The sequence below is a fragment of the Natrix helvetica genome, assembly GCF_964273705.1.
Source record: "Natrix helvetica genome assembly, chromosome: 2".
Classification (NCBI taxonomy): domain Eukaryota; kingdom Metazoa; phylum Chordata; class Lepidosauria; order Squamata; family Natricidae; genus Natrix; species Natrix helvetica.
In genome coordinates this window covers 175,978,914-175,992,337 of record NC_138552.1, presented here as the reverse complement: position 1 = coordinate 175,992,337, position 13,424 = coordinate 175,978,914, and the positions used below count along the sequence as shown (strand labels likewise).

The 13,424-nt window shown below is 46.5% G+C and overlaps 1 protein-coding gene across 10 annotated transcripts in view; it reads right to left on the bottom strand.

The window, feature by feature from the left end:
* The window catches only part of ANKRD6 (ankyrin repeat domain 6), a 113,841-nt gene that overhangs the window by 41,450 nt on the left and 58,967 nt on the right, over positions 1-13,424 (bottom strand). For all 10 annotated transcript variants that reach the window (XM_081941465.1, XM_081941462.1, XM_081941464.1 and 7 more), the window contains exon 2: positions 11,415-11,686. Coding sequence is in view for 2 of the 10 variants with exons in the window: in XM_081941468.1 (XP_081797594.1) it covers positions 11,415-11,534 (120 nt within the window). In the remaining 8 variants the exon portion in view is untranslated. The remainder of the gene's footprint in view (positions 1-11,414; positions 11,687-13,424) is intronic.

Genomic DNA, 13,424 nt, shown 5'->3' with positions numbered 1-13,424 from the left:
TTTTTCATCAGTGTTGTAACTAAGCACAGTTGCCATACAAGGCAGTCACTAAATGAGGACTACCAATTTTTTGCAAAATCATAACTGTTTCTGCTGCTGGTACTGAAAACCCAGATATGTCTTTAAAATTTGTTTTAGATAGAAGATATTGTTTCTGGATCATGATCTCAATGAGGAAACCAACTTTTTGTCCCAATGCAAGAATCTACATTAATGACAATCAACTAACACGGTTGAATTACCAGACATAATTTCAAACCTTCCAGAAAACAGGATGAACTGAAAAGGAAGCTATTTAAGTTGGCAAACTGCAATACATATTACTACAAAGTGATAAAATGCCAATGTTGCATGACCTATTCAAAATGTTTAGTTAACAATGGCATTTGTAAATATCCACAATTTTCTTGGGACTCTTATGCATCTTCATACCATCAATAGTTTCTCAGCACTAACATGAAAATGAGCTATGTAATACTAATACTTGGCATGTTTTTCAGAACTATATGACGCACGTACCACCAGAGAGTAACTGAAAGAGACTCTTGTCAATAGAAATGTTTAGGCTAGCCCTACTTCTAACAACTATAGAGTTCAGAACAAACTTAAGTATATGTCTGAACCTGCAGAATACTTATTACGAAGTGTTTACCAGATTATGCATACTGGAATTATCATTGAATCTAAACGTTCACCCTAGATTTCTTCAACCTGGCTTCATTTAATGACCTCCAGTCAAGAAAAGAGAAGGCAGAAATCTTTTTTCAATGCTGGTAAGCTGAGACCATGATGTTTGTTAATGTCTGAAAGTCTACATGTTTAGTGGTTGCTTCACCAAATAAGAATTCCCAAATGCTGTAATGTTAAGAACATATAACTCAGTTTAAAAAAGAAGATTAGAAGAAGCAGACAATGTCATTTTTATTAATTTCTTCTTCTTTACAAAATTTTCTGTCCTTTTGAAAATCTGCTTCAGAAGCTTGGGGAATTTCCAGAGTGCTGTTGGAGATGGTGCCAGGGTGCTCCAGGCGAAGATAAAGCTGGCATCTCCATCACCAAGACTATTATGGGACTTCCGGGAAGAAATAGTGTAAACTCTGTGAAAAGGAGAGCTGACAACTGTGGCAGAATGAAGAGATGGAGAGTCATTCCTCTCCATATAAGAAGAATGAGATCACCCACAAGTGCTCCAGACAACTGCTCTTCATGAGGAGACTGCAAGATTTATCACACACAAGGCTAATGCAAAGGTTGCAATAGTGGCAATTGCCAGGCCTCTACTTCAGGCCCAGCCTCAGCACTGCTACAGAGTGTTGCTGTATGGGGTGGTCTACATCAGGGGGAAGATAGGTGGCATTTCTCAATGGCAGAAGCACTAGCGCTAAAGTCAAGGCCTAAGGTGGTGGCAGCTAATTGAGACTGCTGAAGGACCCAGGTCTCTACTTCAGACCCACAACACTGTGGGCAAGTGCCACTGTGCAGGGCAGCCTAGAGAGAGGTAGAGATAGATGGGGCGGCTGGGGAGAGTTGCAGCACCCCCACAGTAATAAGAGTGGACACACTACCAAGCCGCCTAATTTTTAACACGATGACAGAGCACTGCAACAACCGTAATTTTGGGTGCGGGTTGTAATTCCCTTTGTTCAGCACTGTCCTAATTTTGAAGTCAGTGAATGAATGGTCGTAAGTCGAGGACTACCTATATTTGTTCAGAATGTCCACTAAGTGTTATTGGACTTCAATGAAAGTGTGCTATAGGATGGCAACTTGTATGTATCACCCGCTCCAAAGGCAATAAAGTTTGGAAGATGTTCTGGTTTGTCAAAAGTCTGGTCATAACGCTAAACTAGCCTTCTCCAACTTTGGTACAATTCTGCTGTATGCCTTCAATTTCGGAAAGTCTGAGAGTCCCAGACTACCAATATATAGGACTTTGAGATGAAAATATGTGATACCATTACATGGGGGAAACCTTATTGTTCTTAGTTGCGCAGTCGTGTCCGACCCGTCATGACCCAATGGACAATGTTCCTCCAGGCCTTTCTGTCCTCTACCATCCTCTGGAGTCCATTTAAGCTCACACCGACTGCTTCGGTGACTCTATCCAGCTCTCTCATTCTCCGTCATCCCCTTCTTCTTTTGCCCTCAATCTTTCCCAGCATTAGGTCCTTCTCCAGTGAGTCCTTATGCCCTTCCAAATTCTCCTTAAGGATCAGCTTTCAATTATGTTAAACTCTTAGTTATGGTTAGTCTTTCCCAGAGTTTGGGAAAACAAGCTATTAAGTTTATGCAAAGTTTCAACATTACGATCAACTGAAATTTGTTCTGAAGAGATGTGAACATTTCCAATTGCTCCTTGAATACAAACTTCGGAGGGGATCCAAGACTTGGTTCGCATAATACAAAATGCTGTATCCAAAAGTGTGGCATTACAACCAAATGAAGCTCTCAGGTGTGAGGAGGCAATCCCAGGTAGCTGATGCCGACAGCACTGGTTTTCCAGCAATTCCCAAAACTCCTCAGGCATTTCACACTAAGAGAATGTAACATGACCTTTCTTAGTTTTCTCCTTGCCTCAGTTATGGCAAAGGATACCATTCTGTCACCAGCGCTGACAGATTTCTTCCAGCAGAGGTCGTAGGTTATAAAGTCTTTTTTGTTTTCTTTTCTTTTCCTACCAGCTTGGCATTGCGCCCCTCTCCTACAGACACATATTATAAATTCACTTCCCAGACTCTTCTGTTTAAAGTCAATGTCTTACAAAGATGATTTGATCTTTGGGGGTAGGGAGGGTGAGGTTGGTTTAGCCATCTGCACCGATGGACAAAGACTTCCACGGTAGGGCAGAACTGTGTGTACTTTTGAGGGCAGGGGGCTCAAACACTTTCCTTAGAAGGAAGCTTAGATTAGGTGGAACCATTAGGTTAGAAAAAAAGGAGATAATAAAAGGAAAATAATTGAATTATATAAAGTCATGCATAGCATGGAGACTGCAGATAGGGAATTTTCCTCCCTCTCGAAACGTCAGGACTGGTCTTTAGGTCATTCAGTGAAGCTGATTTGAACAGACCAAAAGGATAGGGTAGCCAGGTGTCCACTATTTGAGCGGACAGTCCTCTTTTTTCACATTATGTTCACTATTTTTTTTCACAAAATAGTGGACATTTTTTTTTTATTGAAAAGCTTTATGATGAAATGGTACGTAATCTAAAGCTGTACAGTCCAAGAGAATAAGGATAGGAGAATCGCGTGTTGTCTTTTTTTTTTCATAAGTTAGAATGAGACAAAGATCGAATATCCATTGAACTCGATTCTCCGAAAAAATTATTAATCATACTCAATTGTTTCACAAGACATTTAATAAAAGTATATAAAATTAAAGAATTATTCCTTAAACACAAAGAATTGATCAAAGCTGCTCAGTCAAATAAAAAATACACCCGACAGCAAAGTAAAATGCAATTTAATATTTTACATATTATTATAATATATTTGATGTTTTGAATTTTAAGTAAAGTTTTGAAGTGATTATTTTAATACGTGTTAAAATGTTTGTAAGAAAATATATAATTTAATTGTAAAAAAAATTTAAATTTTTTTACTACTTAACCCCCCCCCCCCCAAATAGCTTGTGTTATATTCCTTTCCTCCCCGACTTACGACCGGGGATTCCCCCTGTTGTCAGCCAGCAACAGCCATGCTGCGCCTTAGCCAATCAGGCGCGGCATGGCTGAAGGCGGGCTGATCTGCTCTCCTGATTGGTTCCTCGGCCTGACAGCTCTTTGTATAAATAGCTGTCAGGCTAAGGAACGGGCGATTCTCTCCTGTATTGCTCGTTGTAGTTAATTCAAATAAAATAGAGTTGGACGTTCCTCAGTGTGTCAAGCCTCGTCTTTCCCCACACTTCTTCACTGGCGACGAAGGTGGGATCCTTCTGAGGCGACGACCCTGACGGAGCCCGACCTCTATATACAGCCGCTTGAGTTCGCTCCCCGAGCCGCACAACTTCAAGCCGCTATGTCTTCGCTTCCCCCGTTCGCTCCTTTCAGAACCGACGGAGAAGGATGGACGGGATTTTTGGAGCGCTTCGAGTGCTTCCTGCGAGCCAACGGGAAAAGGGGTATTCCGATGGAGGAAAAGTGCAGTTTCTTCCTCAGTAGCTGTGGAACCCCGATGTTCAACGCCGCTCGGGCGTTGGCAGCCCCTTTACCCGTCCACGATCTCGACTGGGATACGCTGATGGCCAAGCTGAAGGGACATTACGCCCCGACCCCATCGAAAATTGCCCGGTGGTACGCATTCCGTCAGTGCGTCCAGAAGCCGCACGAAGACGTCAGCCAGTTCCTCCAGTCCTTGCGGACCACAGCGATACCCTGCGAGTTCCCGGACTTGGAGGACAACCTGGTGGAACAATTTGTCAGCGGAGTCAAGGACCGCCGGCTGAGGAGGCGTCTCCTGGCTCGGCCAGAAGTCACCTTGGCCGAGGCGGTCGCTGAGGCACAGGCGGTGGAGTTGTCCGAACAATCCGCCGCTGAGATGGACCGCCACCCGTTTCCATCTTCCCCAGCGCGCACCTGCCTCATTGATCAGCTGGTGCCCATGCCGAGCCCGGCTGAAGAGGAGGAAGAGCTCGTGGCTCGCCTGGCAGACCTACAGAGACGCCGCAATCCGCGACCTCCGCGCCAGGCTTCGACAGCCTGCCTTGGCTGCGGGGGCAGCCACGACCGGTCAACCTGCCCATTCCGGGCGTCCATCTGCCGCCGGTGTTCAAAGAAGGGGCACTTGGCCCAAGTTTGCCGGGCTGTGCTGCCTCCACCACCACCCCAAGGAGCCACGGGCCAGCAGATGACAGCAGGACCGCAGCAGCCCCGCCGCCAGCCGCGCACGAGAGCCAGCTGCTACGCCGTGGAGCCAGGCCCAGCAGCCGCCCCTGCTGAGGCGATCTACCAGGCCTCCGCAGGTGCGGACAGGATCAAGGCGGCAGTCCTCATTGAGGGCGCGCCTTGCGAAATGGAGGTGGACTCCGGCTCGTCCCGCTCCATAATTGCCTGGGCTGACTTTAACAAACTTTGCCCCGGCGTCCTTAAACGCCAATTGACTGCCAGCCCCGTGGCCCTAAGAGACTATCAAGGGTCACTTATCCCAACCCTAGGCTGCTATACGGTCCGGGTTGAATACGGGGGGTTTTCGGGTTGCCTGCCAGTCCTAGTAGTTGAGAAGCCCTCCCCGCATTACTGGGGCTGGATTGGTTCCCCGCCCTTGGTCTCTCAGTGCAGGGGGTGCACTCCATCTCAGACACGCCCCCTGACGTAGCTGCTGTCATCTCCGCCTACGCGGACGTTTTTGACGGCCAGCTGGGACTATACAAGGGCACCCCCATCTCTCTTAACTTAGATCCCCAGGTTGCTCCCATTAGGCTGAAGGCCCGCAGGGTGCCTTTTGCCTTAAGGGCCAAAGTTGATGAGGAGATTGACCGCTTGCTGGCGCAGGGCGTATTGGAGCCTGTTGACTACTCGCGTTGGGAGACCCCAATAGTGGTCCCTGTGAAGGCCGACGGCTCCATACGCCTCTGCGCCGATTTTAAATCCACCATCAATTTGGCCCTTCAGGCAAACCCCTATCCAGTCCCTGTCGTACAGCACCTGCTCCACTCCCTGGGGCAGGGCTGTATTTTCGCGAAACTGGATATGGCGCAGGCCTACCAGCAGCTCCCGGTGGATGACGAAGCGGCGGCTGCGCAGACTATCGTCACCCACCGAGGGGCTTTCCGTTGCCGCCGCCTCCAATTCGGCGTTTCCGTGGCCCCGGGGATCTTCCAGAGCCTCATGGAGCGATTGCTCCATGGGCTCCCTGGCGTTGTACCCTATTTCGACAATGTCCTGATCGCTGCATCCAGCCGCTCAGGACTCCTCGAAGTACTGGGGAAGGTCCTCGACCGTTTTAGGGGCGCAGGTCTCAAATTGAAGCGCAGCAAATGCTCATTTGCTGTGCCTAAAGTGGACTTCCTCGGCTTCTCCATAGACGCCCACGGAATCCACCCCACCCCTGCGAAAGTCGCAGCCATTAAGAACGCCCCCACCCCCGCCTCTAAGGCGGAGCTGCAGTCGTTCTTAGGGCTTTTAAATTTCTACGCGCCATTTTTGCCGCACAAGGCGTCACTAGCCGAGCCGCTGCATCGGTTGCTCGACCGATCGGCGGCCTGGCGCTGGGGCAGCCGCGAAGCGCATGCGTTCGCGGCTATCAAAGACATGCTGACGTCAGAGGCAGTCCTAGTCCAATATAGTGACAGGATGCCCCTGACTCTAGCGTGTGACGCCTCCCCCGTGGGTTTGGGGGCTGTCCTGAGCCACGTCCTCCCCAACGGCTCGGAAGCCCCCATAGCTTTTTATTCCCGGACACTCTCTCCAGCGGAGAGAAATTACAGCCAGATCGACAAGGAGGCTCTGGCTGCCGTGTCCGGGGTTAAAAAGTTCCACGAGTACCTCTACGGACGGCATTTCACGCTCTTCACTGACCACAAGCCGCTCCTTGGGCTTCTGGCCGGTGACCGTCCGACTCCCCCCATTCTGTCACCCCGGATGACACGCTGGGTGGAGTTCCTAGCGACATACTCGTATGCCCTGGTCTACCGCCCTGGCAAGCAGCTTGGGCACGCTGATGCCCTCAGCCGCTGCCCCTTGCCTGTCTCCGACCCTCAGACAGTGCCTTGCCTGTCTGTTTTGGCCATTGCAGACCTCGCCTTGCCGCTCTCTGCGGGCGATGTGGCGGCAGCATCTCTGGCCGACCCCACCCTCTCCCAGGTGATGACCTGGGTTCTGCGGGGGTGGCCTGGGGGGCCGGTGTCCGACGACCACCGCCCCTACAAGGCCAGGCAGCTAGAGCTGTCCCTTCACAGTGGGTGCCTCCTGTGGGGGGACAGGGTGATCATTCCACCCACACTGCGCGAACAGGTGCTGTCTCGCCTCCATGAGGGCCACCCTGGCATAGCGCGCATGAAGGCGCTGGCGCGCAGCTATGTTTGGTGGCCCCATCTGGACGACGAGATAGCTACCTGGGTTGCCAGGTGCTCGACCTGCCAGGTCTCCCGTCCAGCGCCTCCGGCGGCCCCGCCGCGGGAGTGGGAGATTCCTCGCGGCCCATGGTCACGCCTCCACCTGGATTTCGCCGGGCCCTTCCGAGGCCAGGTTTTCCTGGTTGTGGTGGACGCTTACTCGCGCTGGGTGGAGCTCATCCTCATGACCTCCACCACAGCTGAGGCCACTGTCCGAGCATTAACGCGCCTGTTTGCCACCCACGGCTTGCCAGACGTCGTTGTGTCGGACAATGGGCCTCAGTTTGCGTCCACCGTGTTCCAGGAATTCCTGGCCACCCAGGGCATCCGGCACGCCCCAGTCGCTCCCTATCATCCGGCCAGCAATGGCCGGGCGGAACGCGCTGTCCGCTCGGCCAAGGACGCCCTTGGACGAATGGACAAGGGCGACTGGCCCACGAGGGTGGCTGCTTACCTCCTGGTACGCCGCCCAGCCTATCTTAGCGACTACGCATGCTCCACTGTTACGCATGCGTCCTCGCTAGGGGGGAAGGAGTGTTATATTCCTTTCCTCCCCGACTTACGACCGGGGATTCCCCCTGTTGTCAGCCAGCAACAGCCATGCTGCGCCTTAGCCAATCAGGCGCGGCATGGCTGAAGGCGGGCTGATCTGCTCTCCTGATTGGTTCCTCGGCCTGACAGCTCTTTGTATAAATAGCTGTCAGGCTAAGGAACGGGCGATTCTCTCCTGTATTGCTCGTTGTAGTTAATTCAAATAAAATAGAGTTGGACGTTCCTCAGTGTGTCAAGCCTCGTCTTTCCCCACACTTCTTCAGCTTGTCTGCTATTTTTTGGAAGCAGACCTGGCAACCTTACAAAAGGAATTACAGGCAATCCTCAATTGAAAGCCAGAATTTCTGCTACTAAGCAAGGAGGTTGTTGAGTGAGACATATCCGATTTTATAACCTTTTTTTGCCATGGTTAAGCAAATGTTGCCGTTAAGTGAATCACATGGTTTTTAAGCAAATCCAGCTTCCTCCATTGACTTTGCTTGTTGGAAGTCAGCCAGGAAGGTTGTAACTAATGATCACATAACCCCAGGATACTGCAACCACCATAGATACCATATATGCCTGTTGTCAAGCATCTGAATTTTGATTACATGACTGTAGGGATGCTATAACAGTTGCAAATGTGAGGACCAGTTGTAAGTCACTATTTTAGTGCCTTTTTAACTCTAAATGAATGGCTGTAAGTCAAGGATTACTGTACTTCTTCACCCAGCATATAACCAACTTGAGGGATTCTTTACTGCCAAGATACGGGGATGGCCAAAGGCTTGTTGATGTTGTGGTGGTTATGGTGTTGGGTTAGGACTGGGGAGATCCAGGTTCAAGACTGCTCTCAGCCATGGAAATTCATTGAACGATTTGGGGTCAGAATTGCAAGAGAATATCAGCAGCAAAAGATGTCTCCCTCTCCTGTTCAGGAGCACTCTAGAAGGAACTGATTTGGCCACTGTAAGAATAAAAATGCTGGAGTAAAATGGACCTTGACCTGATACAGCAGGCCAATTCTTATGTTCTTTCCTAGGCCAGTTTTAAAAGGAACTGGTTAGAAGAGCAGGAGTTTGCCATTTAAAGAATGAAAAAGTCTAATGAAATTCTCTTAGAAATGTATCTGATATATCTTGGGTTCAAGATGCTTTATTCCAATACTTAATAAAACGTACCAAATAAAATGTAATGTTGTTTTTATTTATATGAATTGTATGGAAAATCTCCCTTGTTTCTGGAATCATCCTATTTATAAAAGGCCATTTGGCTGCTTTCATGGAAAGTAAACAAAGAACTCCCTGCAAATTGAATTCACTCCCACAGAAACAAAACGTTTTCAGATTCAGCAAAAAAATATGGTAGCTTGTTACAAAACTGCCATTCAGATCACCAACAAAATAAAATAAAATAATTTCCAATCTTTTGGGCACCAGGGACCGGTTCGCGGAGAGAGGTTTCCACAGACTGGAAGGGGTGTGCTGTCTGCATCCCATGGATGGGGCTTTGCTTGTTTGCGCAGCCCAGTTTCTAGCATGCCGCAGTCCAGTGCCAATCCACAAACCAGATGTTGGGGACCCCTGCTTTAGCGAAGTGGCACAGGCCACGCACAAGTGTCTCTCAATTCAAGGCCTGAAAAGCATGGAGGATTTTCAGCTCCTGATCGGAGCCTCCTAGGGTCTCCCCAACCCCCCTGACACTCCTTGCACTCCTTACTTGGGACTCCATCTTTTTAGAAACCCAATCACTAAACAATCGAAAACAGTTGTGCTGGAAATTGCAGTCATTGAGCAAAGCACTCGTGTGACATCTCACTTAACAACTGCTTTGCTCAGCAACTTAGGTTCCAGCCCAATTGTGGTTGTAAGTCGAGGTACTGAGCTGAATAGCACATGAAGCAGAACTTCTAAAAGATTGTCCTGTTTTAAAACAGGACTACAACAATTACCTGTTTTCACCATACATGGCATCCCCTGCCAAATATTGATGGAATCAACTGTTCTGCCCTTTATTTTCCAGCTTTGCAACTATGGTGATTGGGTAAGTTGGCACCTTGACTCTTGTAATAGGTATAAATTATGCCCTGCACATCTTAAAATTACCGTAACTGGTTGTTATTGAAATATAAAGCTAACTGCAGCGAAACCAACAAATGCAAAAGTGTCTGTGCCAGCCTCCAGCCATTATTCCAAACAATTCCAGGAAACTGAAGGTTTCAAAAGTTAATTTTAAAATTTCAACCGAACCAAATACAAAAAAATGTTTAGTGAGTTATTTCAAAGGTCTCTGATACATTATGTCTGAAAACAGATTCTTGATCCACCATACAGTTCGTTTTATTTTCCTAAACTGAGACAGGCTCCCCCCCAACTTTCATTTACAATGTCATTTCGATACAGTACTTTATTCCAAGGTAAACTAGACATACTGCTATACATGTTCACTTAACAATGAGTTGCAGTCAATCATCGCTTACTGGTAAGGTTATTTATTTAATTCCGAGGAATATAAACACATTTTTGTTTGTTTTGCCTTCTGGCTTTTCTTTTTCAGATATACACCTCCTACTTTAATGTCTACAAATCTGAGCTGTGATGCACCAGAGCCAAGAAATTATCAAAAGAAGCAGAATACACATACATAAAGGAAGGAAGGAAGGAAGGAAGGAAGGAAGGAAGGAAGGAAGGAAGGAAAAGAAACACAAGGAGAGAAAAAAATAATTTCTTATCTTTTTATGGGAGCTTCACTAGCAGATAGTGGAAGCCATTTATTTTTAAATTTAGAGATAAGTGAGTTATTCTGGAAGTACCATCAGTTCTTCTCTGACTTTTTTTAGGGCATTAAGACTGTCAACATTGTCAGAATGTGGTTCCCAGATCTAAATAACAGTATTATTTTGCCCAGAGGAAGAAATTAATGTGCAACTCTGCATTCCTCTTCTATCTTTCCCTGATCATTGTGGTACCTGGAGTGGAAGCACAGAAACCTGGCAATTAAGTCAGATCACAGCTACTTGTCCCAGTTTACAGGATGAGACCCTGGCAGAATAGAGTCAGCGAGGAATCGCTCCTAAATTCTGTCTCTTTGAACAATCTCAGAGGAATAAATCTTTCTCCCTAGAGATGGAGACAATTGGGGGGTTGGAGGCTTTTTTTATTTAGCATTCCCCCATTTTTAAGCTTCATGGTTGCAAAAAAATATTATCTAAAGCTAAATGTTGATGGCGCTTGGAATCACTCAATGGACTACTTCAAGGTTTTGTAAGTCGAATTCGCTGCTTTAAAATCTTTACTTGGAAAAATTAGTCGAATGGCCACAACGTACAATACACTAGAAGCACTCAACATGTTCTCAGCCATTTGAAAATACGGAATACATGACGTAGCACTTGCTTGTTCCCCCCAAAATGCTTTCCTCCTTTTAAAGTGTATTTACCTCCATTTAGCCTGTCTCAGGAAGCCCAAAGGTCTGTGGTTCAATTTTCCCCCCACCCCTCCACTTCACAGCAATTCATCTTGCCAGCACAAATGCAAAATCTGCTTTGAAAACTCTGCACATTATTAGCCGAAGCTTTTTCCTTCTTCCCCTTTTGGAGGGGGGAAAAAAACAGCAGAAGAGAAGGAAAATCATTTGACACCTAAATGCAACTGCAGAATGAAAAGAAAAAAGAAAAAAAACCACACACACATTCATCCATACTGGTGTCTGGAACAGTTACACTTTCAAAAGCCAGAAGACATTTATCACAGAGGGGAAAAAAAATACTTTGGGAGTGAGGTTAGCTCTCAGTGAATTTGTAAGGAGTTTTTTTTCCCCTCTCTCTTGTTACCTTGGTAACAGCTACCTTGGCACCCTTGTTGATAAGCTGCACCACATTATCCACTTGCCCTTTGTACGCAGCTATGAGAAGGCGTTCTGAAAGGACGGCGACCACATCCTGCTGGCTCATGAATTAGGGAAGAATGGCTTTGGGAACAAGCTTCTCCGATCCCCCAAAACAAAAGGTTCACATCAGTCCAACTGCCGGGCACAGAGGGACCCCAGCATGGGAGAAGGTTGGTCTGTTGCTAAGCCATCTTCTGCATCTGTGGATTGGAGCAGCTGGAAAGGAGAAACAAAATACACAGTCAGGCACATCTTGTAAACAAAAGAGAGCAGCAATTCCTTCCCCACTCCCCACCCCAAAAAAAAAATTCTGAAAAGGAGTGGCAAAGAAACTTGTGAAGATTACGAAGCTAGGAACCAAAAACAGCCAAATCTATGGGGAGGAGATATATTTTTGATCCACTCATCAGCAAGTCACACATTTAGTAAGAATGACAGTCACTGGAGAACACCAGAGTACTACATTCTAATCCCTGGGTGCATATAGAGCACAGACCCGGCACTTTTTGGTAACCAACCTGTATTTTGTAGACCTTTCAGGATGTCCATTTGCAAGCCTGGACACCCCTTCACAGCCTTTCTGTTACAAGAGAGCAGCGCTGAATCTCCTTCTCTTACTGAGATGCTCACTTTCGCAAAGTACAACCTCCGGTGTGGGTGCGTATCCACCAGTCACCCATGTCCAAATTTCCCCCGGCTACAATTTTGTGAGTTTTGAGCATATCATAAATCCAACGCAGACTGCGCTCTTGAACAACTCAGCCCACTGTGTGTCTCCCAACTGTCAGACTTCAAGGAGAGGAGCTTTAAAGAGCAAAAAAACCCATTGAAAGATGCTTCGCACAAGAATCAGTGGTGGGATTCAGCCAATTCGCACCTATTCGGGAGAACCGGTTGTTAACTTTCTAAGCAGTTCGGAGAACGGGTTGTTGGGAGAAGTCTCATTTTGTTTTTTTCCACTTTACAGGGCTAATCCTATAAGAAAGACAGGAAGGAAACATTCTGGTGTTGTTTCTAGCCTAATCTTTATTGCCCTACTTACAGAAACTGCCTCTCCGCTTAACCCTTATTATATTGTAACAGCTAAGGCGAAGAGCCCATCGACTGAATGAGTGACGTTGAGTTGGCCACGCCCACCCAATCACATGACCACCGAGCCCCAACTACCCAGCCGATCATTAGGACAGAGAACTGGTTGTTAAATTATTTGAATCCCACCACTGAAGAAAACTAAACTATGAGGGGTCCTTGGTGTACTCTGAGTTTGCTTGTTTTCTTGCAGACATTTCAATACCTAACCCTAACTAGGTAACATCATCAGTACTAGTCCTGATGATGTTACCTAGTTTGGGTAATGAAACGTTTGCAGAGAAAACCAAGGACTCCTCATTTCAACCCTGAGCTGCAAATATTCTCCTTTATTGATGTTCTAAACTACTTCTCCACCTATTTGTGCATGTGGAAAGCACATTCTTAACTCTGATCAAAAACTGTCCTTTCCGATTAACAAAAATGCCAGCTTCTTTGGTGAAACATTTCATGTCCAGATTGCTCATGCACCAAATTAAAATGAGAGAACAGTCTGTACCACTTCAGAGTAAATAGATCACATTTTTATATTCCTCTTCTTAAACCAAAAGAGGGAGGAAAGTGCATTTTGCTATCAAAAACTAGCCAAAAAAATAAAAGGTAAGATAGAACATTTTCCCCTGATATTACACAGCTCTTAAAACTTTCTGGGATTATTTTTTTTAATAGTGGGAATATTAAAATAATAGTCACAAAATAGGCTTTGTCACAGGTGAATAAGTTTCTTACAAGCTTGCCATATTGTGCGTGTTTGCCACCTTGAATTATTTACAACAATAATAAAGGCATAATATAAGTAAAATAAATACATAAAAATAAGTGAAGTCCATAATCTTGACACAAATCAAGCATTCTTCCAGGAAAT